This window comes from Gallinula chloropus, assembly GCF_964237585.1.
Source record: "Gallinula chloropus genome assembly, chromosome: 5".
Taxonomy (NCBI): Eukaryota; Metazoa; Chordata; class Aves; order Gruiformes; family Rallidae; genus Gallinula; species Gallinula chloropus.
In genome coordinates this window covers 29,596,328-29,614,129 of record NC_140090.1, presented here as the reverse complement: position 1 = coordinate 29,614,129, position 17,802 = coordinate 29,596,328, and the positions used below count along the sequence as shown (strand labels likewise).

The 17,802-nt window shown below is 42.3% G+C and overlaps 1 protein-coding gene across 1 annotated transcript in view; it reads left to right on the top strand.

The window, feature by feature from the left end:
- SATB2 (SATB homeobox 2) overlaps positions 1 to 17,802 on the top strand; it is a gene marked incomplete at its 3' end in the record, with an annotated part of 126,641 nt that overhangs the window by 40,777 nt on the left and 68,062 nt on the right. The window contains exons 4-5 of the mRNA XM_084264786.1: positions 14,741 to 14,867; positions 16,981 to 17,104. Coding sequence (XP_084120912.1) covers positions 14,741 to 14,867; positions 16,981 to 17,104 — 251 coding nt within the window. The remainder of the gene's footprint in view (positions 1 to 14,740; positions 14,868 to 16,980; positions 17,105 to 17,802) is intronic.

Here is a 17,802-nt window from a genome sequence, read left to right as displayed (position 1 = left end):
TTTCAGAAAATCTTCACTGGTTGGGTTAAAATCTGAGCTCAGATGTGTGATCACATAAGGGAAAATTCCATGGAGATTTGGAGTGGAATGAAGCCCCCTCCTTAATACTTTTGTCTAACATATGTCACTGTATTAAAAATAATTACTTTGGTTCCTTAGAGGGTAAGAGGAAGGGTTTTTTTTTAAAACTTGGAATTCTGTACTGAGTAGGGAAATAAACTCCTGAGATTTCTTTCATTTGAAAAAGATATTTTAAATGGTACCTTTTACTTGAATGTTGGCCAGTTTAATTTAGATTATTGCTTCTGACAATTAACCTCGTGTTGGGCTGCACTTGTCTCATTAGCAATGTGCCGAGTGATGAACTTGGATTCATGAGGACTGAGCTCTCACCTGGGAGACTCACCCATCAGGGCTGCGCTGCTGCTCTGACAATTAACAAATCCACATAAATGCTGCTGTGCAGGGCTGGGGGATCAAACAAATATGTTAGTAGTCTTATCAAATTCATTGAATAGTTTTGCTGGGAGAGAAAGTTACACAGCAGAGGAGAGGTGTGTGAGATTTAAAAGTTCAGGGTGATTGGGTTCTGGTATTTTCCTTCTTAAGCTTTTTCTGGTTTGAGAAAGAATTTCTCCTTGAAAAATGTTCTACTTTAAAACCAAGTTTTTTAATAAGAAGAGAATGGAGTGATAGGCAGTAAGGATGGGGCTGAATAATTAAAGAATGAAATTCTTAAATTCTGTTTTAGTGTAATGCTTCATCTGCCAGGAAATGATCAGTTCATTTGTTTTTCATTTAAGCAAAACCAGTTATGCAAGTTGTGGTTTCAAGAACTGATTCCCCCCCCCCCATTTTCTCCTCTAATTTTTATCCACCAAAGCAAAATATCTGTGACTTCCACAGTCTACTGATCTGTGTTACACAGGGAATGTCCAGGGGAAACTGTTGTCTTCTGGTGGTGATTTGATGAACGAAGAGATTGAAGATAATTTTCTGGAATAGAGTAATAGAAATAATGACGTTACCAACTCTGCATAGTTAAAGGTTTCTCATCTAAATATCATCAGAGAATGATTACAAATGTTCAAACCCCAAAATGAAATATGAAGAATTTTTTGGCATTACTAGGAAAAAGAACTGATTTTTTTTTCCAGAATTTTTTTCCTCTTATATTTTTAATTATTTATACCAATGTGCTGCATCACTGTGTCTAAATTTACATACTTACATATATATCCACTGTAAATTGTCCAGAATTAAGAGAGAGAAACATATCTTTATAGGCAGGCAGGGGAAAAAGGACTAGTCCCTTAAAATAAATGGTTGTTTTTTCCTTTTAATTTAAATTCACTTTGCATTTTATTGTATCAGCTCCCTACAAATGCTTTTACTGCTTTTGAGGTGAAAGGCAGCACAGGGACTGTGATGTGAACTGACTGGTCTGTTCTCTCCCGTTACGTGGCTGTGCAGATAGTATTTGCAGCCACTTAAATGGCGTTACATCTGTTATTTAGAAATAGTTATTCCATTGAATATTTAATAGGGGATACACTAAAACTGATCCAGAAGAGACTATATCAAAGAAGATTGGCTCTGGCAGTAGAGTGGGTGATTTTAGTGGAAAAATGAAATCCTTTTTTCTCCTTGATGGCAGGGAGGGATGGGTCTGTGCAGCCGGCCAGTTAAACGCGTAGCCCATATGTGCGCAGTGAAGAAAGCTGACGCTGAGGTGTGAATGCGACTGGCAGGGGTGGCCCTGCACGTCTGCCATGCTCCTTTCTCATCCACAGGGGTAGCTTGTGCCTTTCCCTGGTGATGGCATGGCTCTCATGGCACAGGCATCCCTCTTTCATCCCAGGGGACTAGACCCATGGCAGTCTTCAGCGCTCTCCTCCTCCTCTTGTTTATAAATTTGGGTAATGTGCATGGTAAGAAGATGGGAAAAAAAGTCATGACTCAAAATAAATAGAGCTTAAGTTGTTGTCTTGGGGGTAGGAGGAAGGGATATTAGAGGTTTGTGGTCTGGAGAATTATTCCTGTAGAGCTGAGAGGAGGCTGGCCATCATTCAGAGACAGGAGCAGTGTGGGGTGGGTGGGAGGAGGAAGGTGACGTTGACGTGGCCCAGGGTGTGTGGGAGAGCAGACACTGACCAGCAGAACCACTTGCCAGGAGGGAGTTGCAGCCAGGGTTGAAAGCATCTTATGGGCTGTGTCAGGTCTAAGCTCTGTTTCAACAGGAAAGAAAACCTCTTTGTTTATTTATAAAAATTGAAACTATTGTCTGTGTACAGAAGGAGACTTTGGGGGTTGGCAACAAGGTTGAGACCTTTTTGTTTTCCTGTCTGGGACAGTTGGTGGTGGAGGGTTTTGGTGTCTTACTGAGGCGAAGGGAATGCTCATTGTTCTTGCCCATCACCTGTCATGTCTTTGTGTCTCTTGTGAGATACAGCACTGAAAATTTCCTTTCCTCTACTGGCAGAAAACACCTCAGCCATGATAACAGCATCATTTTGCAGTTCTATCAAGATCACTCTGAAGTTTCAGTTGTGTGACTTTGTTGCATTTGCTGATTTTTTTCCTTCAACATGAAAATTACTCAGTAGATGCTTCAGATAAGACATCCCTCTTCTTTAAACAGGGCCCATGCAGGCACACCACACACCTAATGGAATATGAAACCTTTCATACAATATGAACCTGGATAAAAGCTGGTTTAATTTCTTAATACCTTGAAACTGCTATCTCCATTTCACTGCTGTTTGCAAAGATCTTATGTTAGCACAACCTAAAGACAGAGTATTTCCGTTGCAAACTGTTACCTTAGTTTCAGTATTCTTTAGATATTTCTAGACGAGAGGCCTCCAGATTTTCTGTTCTTTGGGCATGCAATAAAAAGCACTTCACCTCAGAGCAGGTAAAGGAGCTAACAGAGAGGCCAATATTTTGGGCTGCTAGCAATAAAATTACACCAGATTGGGAAGACTGGGTTGAAGAACTTCATTTTCAGCATGACTTGATTGAACAACTTAAATTTCATGAAAGCGACATGTTTAATCTAGAACAGTGTATCTAAAGGAAGCCATTTCTCCCAAAATATTCCATATTCATCCATAATTTATAGATTTTATTTAGTATTTTTCTCCTGGATTACTATTCACCTAGATTAATGGTGTGGCAACTGGGATCCGTACTGCATGAGCTCTTCAAATGAGCAATTCTGTGATAAACTGTAAACCAGCTCCATCACCTGGGAACCTGTTTTAATGCTGATAGGCTCCTCTGATTGGATTTTCATCCAGCATAAACTCAAAGGTGAAATGGGGAAAGGGTGTTTCTGAGGCAGTGTGTTTGTCCAGGTGGACATGCATTACGATGGGCACTTGTTCCTCACCTAGGGTGCTGCTGATCACAGGGCAAGCCGGAAAGCTGAACTGCCTCTACTCGGAGAGCTGCAGACCTGAAGAAGTGCAGGAGCATCCCATGTGGTGCACCTCTTTACTCCATACACTCCATACCCTGCCCCCCCCCCCCCCCCATTTATTTTAACTGAATAGAAAAAACTAAATTAAAAATGGTTTTGAAGTCTGTATTATTTTAGTATTTTAGGTATGTCAGATTTTTGGGTAGTTCTTTAGTAATAAAGTTTCTACTTACTCAGTAAGTTATTTCTTTATACTTGTCCTAGGACCAGCTGTATGTAAGAACCAATAGTACTCCATGTCTCCAAATGAACAACAGACTTTGGGGGAGTAAAATTGACTCCCATTAAGATGCAGATGCCCACAGTGCGACCCACGTCCCAGGACCTGAGCGGTTTTTGGCTGTGTGTCAGCAGAAACCAGCTTGAGGCTTTTCTTCCAGGGTGACCCATTGTGAAAACGATAAAGCTCCCAAAGCTGCCTCTCTGTGTCATGCTTGCTGTGCTGGTGGTGCTCCCACAGCGCTGAGGTTTGCTCTGGCTCCCTGTGGGAGTAAGGAGTGGAGAATACCTCTGGGTTATGGAAGGGCCGTTGTGCCGATTCTCGTGGGAATGCCTGAGCATGCAGTGCCTTCATCTTCCTACGTAAGGCTTGGGGAAGTACTGTTGTTTATATCTTATCATCTCCTTTTGCTGTCATGTTGTTAGTTGAAATCTCCAGTCGATTACCTTGTGTTTGTGGTATGGAGGAGAATGCTGGCAGCCTATAGGTTGTACCGTATGGTGAAATGCATCTTTGGTAGCTTCCAGAGATTTTTCCAGTATTGGTACCATGTTCTAAACACAGGATCATCCCAGTGTGTCGTGATTTGGCTATATTGCCCAGAGCTGTGATCAGGCCTCTGATTTCCTTTCTGCTTATGCTCATTTAGCTGCTTTGCAGATGTGGGCCCAAGACACCTGGAGTTTTGGAAGATGATTAGAAATAACAGTCTTTCCTCCTTTTTTTCTTGAAATAGCAATGTGGGGGACTTTTTAGCACTTTGCATTTGAAGATGAGGCATAGTTTAGGAAAGAGTAAGAAGTGGTGAGAGCACTGAGCTCTGGACAAATAGAGTTCTGGCACAGAAATTGGTTTAGCACAGGAATGCTGGTACTAAACAACAGTTTCTTTCACCAGAAGAGCCATCACTGAGACTGTTGTGATAACCTATCTCTCAAGGTGTCTGCAGTGCCACAAAGAAAAAGTGGCCGGAGAGTGCTGGTGTGTTGCCCTCCAGCTTAGTGGGTTGTGAAGCACTGAGAACTCCTTATCAGGAGGTACTGGAGCTCTCCACCAACTCATGAGGGTGTTTGCAGTACCATCAGTGCTTGAGACTATTGAGTCCTGCAGTGTTGAGTGGTGTCCCTTAAACTCCCATACTGGTTTTGGATGAGATAGAGTTAATTTTCTTCATAGCACCTCCACAGTTTCTATATGCTGGGATTGCACAAGAAGCTTAATGTAGAGAAGTAGTAAACCCCTGAAGTGCTTCAAAGTATGGTGTTACATGTGCTACAAACCTCTAGATCCAAAAAATTAGTAACTCTTTCCAGTCTTTGCAATGTGCACAGAAATTTTATCATTCACATTTGAAAAATAGTTGTTTTTCTTTCTGTCTTTCATTCTTACCTTCATAAACTGACTAAAGTGAGTATGAAAACGATAATGGGATCCAAAAAGGATCTAGTGGCTTTGTAAGAAAATAGGTTCAGTTCTAGGAAGATGTGGGCTAAGAAAACAAATCTGGGTTCATCTCAGCAGAATGTGGGCTCATCAGTGGTATAAGGGAAGACTATTTTTCTGAGTCTGGTAACAGTTCCTGCTTGCTCTGAGTCATCTCTGGTGGTGAACTACAGTCTCTTTTTTTTTTTTTTTCCTCTTTTGTTTTCTGTTTATAGGAAATGTAGCATAGTTCAGTAACCAGCAAAGCTTTATTTAGACTTGTCAGAAGTGCAGAATTGCTTTGCTTTTCCTGGGAAGAAGAGAGAGATGAAGAACCTGAGAATCAGGTTATAGCAACTGAAACGAGTGTCAGTGGGGGAAAAATTTGTATTGAATGTGATTGGATATATATGAATTTACAGTGCTGCCCAAATTAAGGACTAGGACTGTTAAAATGTATTTTGAAAAGAAATTTTGCAACCTTAAAAATACTGTTCTCTGTGTCTCTCTAGTAGATCAATTTGTGAGGGAAGGGTAAGGTTTGATCTATTGCCTTTTACCTGCTTGTGGGTAGACCTGAGCATAAAAATCAACAAACCCTCAGTTTTTGGTCTGTTACATATTCTTAAATACATGTGTGCCTGCACATTTACGTGTGGATAATTTTGCTTCCTTATTAATATAAAAATGCTAGAATACAAGTCTTCCCTCCTTTCTGAACTGCTTCATGGTGGATCTAATTCTTAACTGAATGTCTTTAAAGGTACTAGGATTAAGCCTATGGGTGTTCTTTAGTCTTGTGTGGAGGTAAAAGCAACTGTATCTGCTCATAGTGCACCCATGCTGAATTAGTAGAAGCAGTCATTGTTTGAGGTTTTCTGCAGTCCTCAACCCCTCTCTTTCCTCAGCAATTTGTGCTTTTCTATCCTAGTTAGATGCTGTCCTACTAGTTTTGTTCATGATGGGTTTTTTTTTCATGGAAGTCAAGAACTGAATGTCTGGTGGGAGGAAAGAAAAGACAGAAGGCAAGCCAAAAGTAGTAATTTAGTGAAAAAATGTTCTGCCTGTCTTTATAGAGCATAAGGAAAACCCCAAAAGACACAAATCTTAAACTAAAGAGATTAAGCTGTTAAACTACACAGGCCAAAATATGAATCTGCATTCAGTTTAGGGGTTGGTTTGTGCAGCGCAGCATGCTGCGTGTCCTTATTTTTCTTTGGACTTGAGACCCATGAATTTTCAAATCTACTTGTAGTTGACTCAACACAAAGATAGTTGGCTACTGTATGTCTGCGGGTTGAGCCAGACTTTCTGTGCTCTCTGTAGCTGTATTACTATGAGTAGGCAGGATATTCAGATTCATACAAGGCCAAACAATGTCCATAGGCTTAGTTCTAAGCCTATTAGCCCCTACAATGTCCTATTAGCAATGCTCTTTTATTCCCTTTAAGGCATGTTTTATATTTTCAGTTGCAGTGCCACGTTATTCTTCTTTTTTCCTGCTCAGTGGGTTGCAGTTCCACGTGAAGGTTATAGGCGAGCATTGGAGCTGGGTGAATTAAACCTTTGGGGCACCGGCATCCGTTTAAAAACAGTTGCAGGTTTTTCCCCAAAGAAGGAACTCATCTCCTGCTCTCCCTTGCTTTTCCTTGCAGAAGCATGACGATATAAAATCCAAGAAAGGCTTCTGGAGGGTGGGGACAAACAGCTGTCAGCTCAGATGCCTTGTTCTTCTTGCTGGAGGTTGTGAGGCAGGCTTTGTCGGTGGCATTGGGCTGTCAGGAATCTGACAGGGGAAGTTGGAAAGCAAATGTTTGTGTAATGTTCTGGTTCTTTTACTCACATGCGGCTCCTTGTAGGTCATGAGGTGGCAATACAGTCACCAAGTCCAGAATTTGGGGCGAGATGATCCAGGCATTGTTTGTGGCTGTTAAAGAACATGTGCAGTGGAGAAAAGCACCACCTGTTGAGTACACTCACATTCGTGTTTCTTAGCAACTGAGGCAAACACACAACAGCCACAATTTTCAGCCTGTGATGCTAAGGTGGAAGCATGTTACAGGTCCCCACTAGCACTACCTGCTTGTGTTGGCTCTCTCAGAGGCACTAAATCATAGGCAGGAACCATGATCCCGGAGCCAGGCTGTGGGATGGCAGAGGAACTGTCAGCATTTTTCCAGGGAGCCTTGGACCTCAAGAGAGGCAGCTGCTGTCCAAAGCAAAAGGAACGGGCATGGTTTTAAGATGGCAAAGCAAACCTATGGCACGGGAGCAGCTAAGGAAGCTCTTGGATCAGGGAATAGACTGAGTAGTGGCACTCCTCGTCTGGATTGCAAAGGCCTTCAGTAGTCACTGCTCCCTGCGAGGAGGCACAGCCTTTGCTCTCGTGCAGCTGAGCCAAGCTCAAGCATTCTCAGGATTCAGCTGGAAAAACCTTACCATAAGAGCAGAGATTGCCCAAAAGAGAGTAATTTAATGCAAAAATGGTGAGAGTGCTATGCTTTGGGCTGTACCTGGGGATGATGTTAGTGAAGGAGCATGTGTTGCAACCCTGCGGGTGCTGGGGTTAAAATAATACTGCTGAGAAGAGTACCCCTGGTGTGATGGTGCCTCTGAGGAGAGGACAGCCTGGTGCAGGGTAGTCATGGTTTAACCTGGCTGGCAGCTAAAACAACCACATGGACATTGATTCGCTCACTCCATATCCCCCAGTGGGATGGGGGGGGGGGGGGAGAATCCAAAAGGAAAAAAAAAAAAAAAAAAGTAAAATTCATGGGTTGAAAGAAAGACAGTTTAATGGGACAGAAGAGGATGATGAGAATAGCAGTAGTAGTAATAACAATATATAAAACCAGTGATGCACAGCACAATTTTTCACCACCCAAAGCTAATGCTCAGCTAGTTCAGCCACCCAGTTATATACTGAGCATGACATCATATAGCATGGAATATCCCTTTGGACAGTTTGGGTCAGCTGCCCTGGCTGTGTCCCCTCCTGGCTTCTTGGACACCCTCAGCCTTCATGTTGACAGAAGAGTAGGAGAAGCTGAGAAGTCCTTGACTGTTTGGCAGCAACTAAAACGTCAATGTGTTATCAACAGTATTTTCATCCTAAATCCAAAAAACAGCACTGGGAAGAATAATTAACTCTATCTCTGCCCAAACCAGGACAAGAGTACAACTGAGCTCCAGGCTGACAGGGTTATGAAGGGCAACTGCACAGAGCTGTGTGATATCCTGGATTGAGTAGCTTTTCTGTCATGCATTTTCATGACTGAAAAGACTTTGATTTCATGCCATGGAAAGTGATGCTTAGTGGAGTGGTTCCCTCAGAGAAGAGAGACAAAGAGGGCTTTTTTTTATTTGTGTATTACTTCTTGCTGTCCAAGGTAAGTGTAGACTTATCCCAAAAGGCATGAGAGAGAGATGTTAGGTAGGGTTAAATGTGGTTTTCCTCAATGGAGGTACTAGTGTTAAAAGCGATGTAGAAAAAACATGAGTCACTTGGTTTTGTAATTTTTGTACCTCCTTTGCTTCCTCACCCTTCTGTTTATTTGTTGTATTTATGTTCTATCATATAACAGTTTTAAAAATAATCCCCTGAAGTAAATAACATCAACCTTTTTTTTTTTTTTTGTCTTTTTCCTTTCCTTACCAATTATTGGCTGTTTTTTCAAACAGAAGAGGGGGTTGGAAAATTAAATAAAGACCTCCAAAATAACAAGCTCCAGAAAATTTTATTTAATTTGTGGGTTCATTCTGTTCTCTCCCCCCTCCCCGCTTTTTTTTTTAAGAAGATCTTTATTAATTTAGTCTAGTAACTTAGTGCCTATATTAAATTAATCTAATAAAAGTCAGGGTCCTCTCATAATGTTTCCCAAATGTGAAGCAGCATCTATTACATGAGGCACAATCTTTTTACAGTAAAACGTAAACCCGATATGTAGAATTACAAGGCATCAAACTGTTTGGTGTATGTTATTTAAGTCAAATACTTAAGTACAGTCCTGCTGGAGGAAAGGAATGGGCAACACTAGCATTCAAAAATCAAAAACTCAAACTGAGCTTCATATATCAAAGCGATTTTCATCTGTGAAAGTACTCTGAAGTTCAGCAATCAAAGCCTGTAACAGTAACAATCTATTGACAGTTACGTCCATGTTTCTATAAAACTTTTAATCTAGAATCATATAAATATCATATATAATCATGTAAATGCATTATCTGTATAGCATTTTGAAAGCCTGAAAGGCTAGATACAAGTGTTTAACCTGACCAGCTCATAGATGCATTGTTTCCCCACAGGATTTTGTTCTGTGTACCACTGTAGGTGTGTGTAGTTTATGACAGCACTTTAAAACTGCAAGGGGAAAGACCTTAGGCCACAGCAGCACGAGGGGCCTTGTGCTGTCAGGGCTGTTGGTAGCACCCTTGGGTGAAGGTCACCCTTCTCTTCAAAGCCCTGGAGTTGCATGAGTCGCGTGAGCTGGGGTGGAGTGTTCGTCATTCAGGGAGTGTGGGTGTTCCTGTTGATGTGTGGATGTGTACATCACAGTGTAATCACATAGTTTATTGCTCTTCTCTCACTGAATTATTTATTATGGACTAAAATGGGGAAGGAGGGGGCTTCTTTTGTATTGGCATAAACATAGGATTATGTTATTGTGTGCTTTCACTCACTAAATCACCGGTATGTCAATTGGCATAATACACTCTACCTCACAGCGATGTTATGATGCTTAATTAATTAATGTTTTTAAAGTGCTTTGGGATCCTCTGATGAAAGGCGCTTTAGAAGTGCAGGGGAGGATTATGCTGATTATTTTTCCCATCTATTACCCCAATATGTCACTGATTGAAATTCTGAAGAATAATATGGGCACCCTTATAATGCCGGGCAGTGCGGTATGGTGTTTTGTAAATTGCCATAAGAACTAGAAAAGGGAGCTCAATAGTATAATACAACATTAATACAGTCTTTTTTTTCTTTTTAATTGCTCTCATTGCTTTTTTTTTTTTTTCTTTCTCCTTTCTGCTTGAAAAGTTGTTCCCTTTGCTGGATTAACAATAATAACTACAAATTACGCATTTATGTTGTTACAGTCTGATGATATACTACAGCCAGGGTACAGGTTAGAAACACAGGCTGAGTTATTATGTACTGCAGGGTAGTGATTTCCTGCAAACTGATTTATGGATAAATAATTCTACGTACTTATTACATGGGACAGGCAGGTTTTAATTTCTGTAACAAAGCACAGCTGAACAAAGCAAAATTACATGCTATAGCATAGGGACAAGACGCCTCTGAAGAGGATAAACAGATGCAATCAACGTCACAAGAGCCTACCCATCTTGCAGGGGGGCCCTGTCAGTTGTGGATGATAGGTAGATAAATGGCTTGATGGTCCCGGAAGTGGGGGTTTTATTGAGTGATTCATTGAGGTCTTTCATTTGGAGCTGTAAAAGGAATCAAAAGTGTTTGGGTGCTAATGCTAATCTGCAGTTTCTCCTGCGTTTCTGTTGCCTTGATAAGAGCTGCTGTTAAGAAGTAAGATGTTTAAAAAAAACCTACTTGACTGAACTCAGAGGTGGCAGCAAATGTTGGTTGTGTTCCTCACCCAGCTGTGTGTCAGCAGTCGGCCACCCTGTCTGGCTGCAGTCCTGTGTCGCAGGGACGCTCACGCTAGGACACCTAGTACAGCTGGGAACGGCCGCAGCCACGTGAGGCACAGCTCTGGGCCAGTACATCTCTGACGATTCACATTTTTGCAAAAGATTTTGAGGGAGTAACCACAGCCCAGGAGATCATATGCAGGGTTGGGCACTGCCCATTCCCTCGGCCTTTCTGAAGCTCCTCTCACCGCTGTGGTGTTTGCTGTGTCTGACTGTCCAGGCACAAGCTCTTGCCTGTACTGCCACAGCGTGCGGCAGGCTGGCCTGGCGCTAAGTGGGCATGGAGCTGTCATGTAGAAAACCAGCTTCAGACTTCTCCGGTTTCCAGCCTGGCTGTGTGCCTTAGCCCATGAGGAGAGCAGCTGTCTGCTTTAGCACCTCAACCTGTGTGAGTCCCCATGGGTTACATTTGCTTGTGCTGTAGCAAGTGAGAGGACTTGGTGGTGTGCATCAGAGATTCAGATGGTTTGTCTGCTTAGTGTTCGTAAGTACTCTTCTTAACAGCATCTGGTAAAGGCATCCATAATCTCTGCTATCCTCCTTGTCCCCTTTAGCCAAAGAACACAAAATTCCTTCTCTTTCCTTCTCTGTACATATTTGGGCAAGTACTACTCGTGATTAATTTTGTAGCTGTCTCCAGAAAACTGTTGGGGTGGGGGTAGTGGTGCTAATGGGAACTTCAAAAATGTCCTTTATTCTCTTTGTGACCAACAAGTGTCATAGTTAGACTAAGAGAGATGTGTATCTAATATACTCTAAACCCCATGTGGCATTCTTGGAATGAGTGTACCGTATGGCTAGCTTTCTGTTTGCAAAGGCAAATGAGGCTTCTAGCTCATACTGAGCCTTTTGCTGTTATGCTCCTCATTGATGTAGCTCTTCTAGAAGTCTGCTTTAGCCCCAGGCTTGCATCCAGTTAGTCCACATCTGTCCCCACTCCCAAGTCTCCCATCATGGTACGATAAAAGCTTGGTCAGGTCCATGAAAGACCTGAGCTATACCATTTTGAGTGGAACAGTAAAACCCGTGTACATGCAAGTGACTGCTACCAGGCTGTTCTCATCTTGGGACAGCTGTTACACCTGAATCACCCAGTCCAGTCCTGGATGAGGAGGAACCTTCTTAGGGGGGAAAATTTTGGTCCACTCAGATTTTACTGAGGAGTCATTCACAAATGTCTTCTCGTGAACAGAGAGTATGTTTGCTCAACAAGCTGGCATCACCTTCCTAAACGCAGCCCAAGAGCTGCCTTAAGTACAGTGTTGGTGCCATGAAGTGAACCACCTGTGAAGTCTGCTGAGGAGCTGGATGGAAACCATGGCTTCTGGCTATCGTTTGAACCAGCTTAATGCGCTCTGGAAAGAAAATTTTCACACGTCATATCACACCGGCTGAAAAAACAGCGCACATCAGCAGTGCTGTAACACAGAGTAAAGGACTCGCAGCAGGTGTTAATGTGCAGAGGCACGGAGCATTATGGTAACACCTGTGTTTGTCTAAATCCAGCCAAAACAATTTCCTCTCCAGTTGTAGAGGAGGATTAAAAAAGAAAAAAAAAACCCTCTACCTAACTTCCAGTAGTAGCAGAGATTTCCTGTAAAGCAATTGGCGTAGTATTTCCCATGGTGTGCTCTGGCTGTGCTGCGGTTTTTCTCTTTAAACTTTCCTAGTTTCGGGACACCGTTGGTAACTTCAGTGACCCCCGACTGTCTTTTTGTCTCTCGCCAGCATTGCCAGGCCCGAGCGGTTGCAGATGGTGTGCTCCGAGTGCTCTCCTTAATTGAATGAAAAATAAAGCCTCTTGTAAAATATTACCAATTTAGATGTGACTTATGGGGCACATATGATGCTTATTTTTTCAATTACATGAAAACTTGGCGTGGTTAAACATAGGAAGCCAAGTGTTCTGTGAAGCTGGTATAGATTTCTGGATTTTTAGGTGATTTTGCTTTAAATTATTATATAGCAGAAGGGGGTGAAGGAAGTCAGCAGCTAAACTGTGTTTTCCCAGCATGTATTTCACTCGGTGGACCCTTGATGCTCATTTCATGACTAATATATGCTGTACTATATGCATTTCTTGTTGTCACCAGAGATAACATTAAGTAAACTATCCCCTTAAGAAAAACAGCTTTTCTTGGCAAGTGGAATATGACTCAAGGAGCCAGCACTGGAGACATACGGTGCTGTGAATGAGTGCTGTGTGTTACTCTACTGGATCTGAGTCCAGGCACTATTTATACTGCAGCATATTCAGCACCAGATTGTTAAATCTTAATACTGAAACAGTGCATCATTTGAATGTTTTTGTTCTGTTTATGTCCCATTTTCAAGCATTGGATATCAAGCAACACTTACTAACTTTTTGTTTCATTTGGACAAGATCTCCCCTTGCCAAAAGCTTTCTAATCTGCTCTTGAAATATTAGCCCATCTGTCCCAACATGTTACAGTGAAACTTTGTGCCATCAAGGATGAACTAGGTCACTTCCAATTCCTTTCAGTGCGTGGTGACAGAATACCTTGCGAAGCAATACATTGATGGTAAATACAAAGGAGTTGTGCTAAAATTATTTCATCTTTGCCCTGTGTAGGAATGGGTGAAAAACAAATGTTCCATAGCAGGTATTTCATGGGCTGACAAGCATTGTGTTCTGTCATTCTCTCTGTGCAAGCTTTCTTCTATGGCAATGTTTGGGAGATGAGGATAAATGGCCTTTGCGGGGTATTTCAGTTTGATTTGTTCCAGAGCTGGTGAAGAACTGGGAGTAGAAAGTGAGGAGGAGAGGCTTGAAGGTGCTTGGCATCACAGCATCCTTCCAGACACCCAAAGAGGGTTCTTGGACCTTCTGTTATCACAGAGGAAGTAGTTTTCTTATCTATTAGTGTATTTTTTGGCAGTGGAGTTTACAGATGGTCTTTTTGAAGCTCAAAAAGTATATAACCAGACCTCAAAAGAAATGGGAGACAAGGTGACAGGTGTTTGTAGGGCTGTGCTGAGTAAAGTTACGTGAGCAGAGCAGTGGGCAATGGGAATACAGTGGACGAGGGGATAAAATCAGTAGTTGCAACAGTGCGGAGCAAGGCTGAGCTGCTTTACTGTCATGTAAGATGGCATTGTGGCTTGCTTTGTTTGGCGTCTTCCTGGAAGTCATTCCTGGGTATTAGTCATTGTTTTTGGTGTGGGTGGGCCCTCTGCAATTGTCTAAACAGAAATAATACCTCTGCACCAAATGGTTTGCCATCCAAGTTTACAGTCTTTGTGACAAGCTCATCCAGAAGAGGTGATGATCCCTATTAAAGCATGAACAGAAGTAGAAATAGAACTTAACAGCATTCTCCCCCGCCCCCAAAATGCTATTTTGGATCTGTGGTCAGCAGCTTGCAGTTGTGTTTTTTTTTCCACAAAGAAAAACAACTGTCTGCATAGTGCAACTTGTAGCTGGGAGTGAACTCTTCCTACTATGTGGGTTTCCAGTGCCATCCATCCACACTGGGAACCGTACCATGCTTAGATTGTAACTGTGTGCTGAAAGCCCACACAGAGGAATTTTCCCATTCGAGTCAAAGCCAATGCGTTTATTTACTGAAGGGTTTTAGAGACTGCAAAGTCAGGATAATAGAGTATTTAAAGCTTGTTCTAACTTAGAGAACTAGGCTTTAGTGGGATGATGAAAGATGTGAAGGGAGGAAGCCTCCTGTGCTTCCTTGAAGCAATTTAAGAGCCAGGAACATGTCAGCAACTCTCTGCTAAGAATTTAAAATCTATTCCTACTCTTCCCCATTGTTTGCTTCAGGAGTCAGTATGACACATCTTTTTGAACAAGACCGCAATAAACCTCAAGGCAGATCTTGGATCTCGTGAACAAGCAAGCTTATCAAAGGGTTTAGTAAGTGGCCGATAAACTATAAAGTATGAATGTTTTGGGTTTTTTTCAGGAATAATCAAGCTTGGGAGGTGGAATCCCCTCCCTCTCAGTTATGTGACTGATGCACCAGATGCGACAGTAGCCGACATGCTACAAGATGTCTATCATGTTGTGACATTGAAAATCCAATTACAAAGGTGGGTGTTTCTGAACATCTGTCCTTCTCTATTCTCTGAGCTGCTCTGTCGATTACAGCGTTACTACAGAGATTAGCACATCCTGTCTTCATTAATTTCTGGTCTTTTGATGAAATGAAAAGAAAAACGAAGAGAAGGGTGGGTCACCTGGCAGCTTTTTGGTGCATGTTCCAACTGATTTTGTATGTTTTCTGAAATAGCACTATTGTAGCAGAGAGGGAAGGGGCAGAAAGTCAATAAAGTGAAGATACAGGGCCTTCAAAGGCAGACATTTCCACATGTAATGGATTATTGAGGCCTTCTTGTATAAAAGAAATAAATTCCTTGCCTTTTTCCAGGGGCGCATTGTGAGAATCCAGGTGTTCCACTGCCAGTTGCTGAGGTGGGGAGGAGGGGAGCGTGCTAACTTCCCTTTTTTCTTTAGTGGTCTTCCCAGTGAAAAGAAGAGAAGATGAGGAAGGGATGTGTTACTGCAGCTCCATTTGGCATTTGGAAAATATTTCCCTTCCATGAATGCTAATTGTGATTAGCAAAGCGAAAGCTCCAGATACTTTTACACTGGCTTGCCCTCCCTTCCCCCCCCTCCTTCTCCCCCTTCCCCTCTATTGGCCTTCAAAAGAGCCCTCAAATAACTACTGATGTCTGCATAAGGAGTTGCAGCAGGTCCCTGGCTGTGCATGGCCTGCTTTAGCTCCGCTGGTAAGCCCACATTGCACTCAGTCTGATGTAGTTCTGTGGCCAGGACATGTCAGAGGAAAGAGGCAAAAATAACAGACAGCCTGGAATAATTTGCCCACAATTCTTTGAAGCTTTCCTTGAACAGAAGAAGGGTCTATTGGGATGTGTGTCTGTGCCCTTTGGTGGCAGGTACATACCCTCTCCCTGTTTGGAATTGGGAAGCAGTTGGTGCATCACTGACATTAAGAGAAGCAAGATTTTTTCCTGTTATATCTCTGATGAGGCTTGGGCTTTCCAGTTCCCACTAGCAGGCTTCTCCTTGCTTTTATATTCTGTTAACCATTTCTCAGCCAGACTGCATCTCTGCAGGTTAGTTGCAAAAGAGCATCTAGAACCTGTAGCCGCTGTAAAACTGGAGTGCAGTAACTCATCTCCTTGGAAGTATGAGCAACTAAGAGCCCACGTAGCCTATTGTCACGTCTGTATTACTGGAGAGTATCAACCCAAGATCAAGGTCTCATTCTTTATCTTCAAAGTGCTTGAATGCCTGGGTGCCGTGTAAATAAGATAGCCCGTGACTTTGAGATAAAGATCATCATTGACTACTTGAACTCCTCAAGCACAGCTGAACTTTCAACTCTGAGGGTAAGGCCGGGCTGTATAGGCAGAAGGCAGAACCACCTCAGAGGTTGACCAGAGAGCCTATGCTAAGTCTCTCAGGCGTGAATGGCAGTGACAAGCTTCTCCCAACTCTCTGCTGTGCTGCTCAGATCTGTCCACGTGTATGCAGACAGACCATAAGCTTGTTAAATGAAAAAAGGCACAAGTCACATGGAGACAAAAGCTTCACTACATATGCAGTTCTTGTAGAATGAAAGTGAGAATGAACTACATGTGACAGATGTTGGGCATATGGCTTCATGTGTTTCTGAAAGGCTCTCGGATACTTCAGCGATGAAAGCGGTAGAAGAACCGATATAAAATGAAAGGAACTTTTCAGACTCACTGCCCAAAGCCTTGCCTCCACACTGTGCAGGCCCTTACTGCGTAGGCATTGTTTATTTTTCTGTCCCCACAGTAGTATCTTCTTCTGTCTGGAGAGGATGGCTTTATCCAGCCATTTCTGGGGCCTGCTTTACGTGGTTTCTTTGCTTTCCGCCAGGCCCCAGAGGGGATGGTTATGCACACACATGATATCATAGTAGGATTAGCTGCTCTTCCTGCCATGTACTGTCATTCTTCAGTTGAACTACATGTCTTCTGGGAGTCGGGCTTGGTGGGGAGGGGAAAGAGGGGAGAAGGACCTTGATGGGCAGCTAAGCAGGAAACTCCCAAGGTTTTGCTGGCTGCTTAAAGGTCTACAGCACTTGCCTGCAAAGAGTGAGCATCTATGAAGGTGATGATTCGATCCGGTTTTTGCTTTCTGTTTTAACAGTTGTTCCAAGTTGGAAGACTTGCCAGCAGAGCAGTGGAACCATGCCACAGTTCGCAATGCCTTAAAGGAACTGCTCAAAGAGATGAATCAGAGCACATTAGCCAAAGAATGCCCTCTCTCGCAGGTCAGTGTTTTTAACAGGCTCAAGGAAAGCCAGATTTACAAGATCTGAAGCTCATATTTGTTCAATAAAGTGCTTAGACTTCCATAAATATAAAATCAATTTCTTGTTTTCTTTAGAAAGGAGAAATTCTAGTTAATGTAAAAAAGGAGTATCCTTATACCATGTTTTCCTAGTGGATTGCCAGGTGGAAATTATGAATGAATTGGTTGATTTTTATCCGTCTGTTCAGAAATGTAAATTCTTCATTTAGATCTTTTCCAAACCTTTTGCAATAGGACTAATGATCCTCAAATGCAAGATTTGAGTTGCTTCTTCCCACTAGCAGAGGCCTGCCTCCCCCACTAACCTGTAGGTAGCTCTCATCAGCCTCCAACTCTGATAAAAAGTATGCTGTTTTAGCAGTTGTGCCCCAATTTCTAGGAAATGGCAACAAAAAATGTGTATGTAATTATGTTAAAAAAAGAACAAAAACTCAGTCTCATTTTCTGTGACTGCTTTTTAAACTGCAGTGATGTCATGTCTAAGACAATAAGAGACAGGTTCCTACAGATACCATGAGTTCTATTTGTACTTCAGATTGTCATAACAAAAGGTTCATAAAATTTTCATTACTTGAGTCCTCCTTGTCTCAGAAAAAACACAAAAACACTTCAGCACCCAGACCAAGCTAACTGTACTGGAAGTGAAAAATACATTGT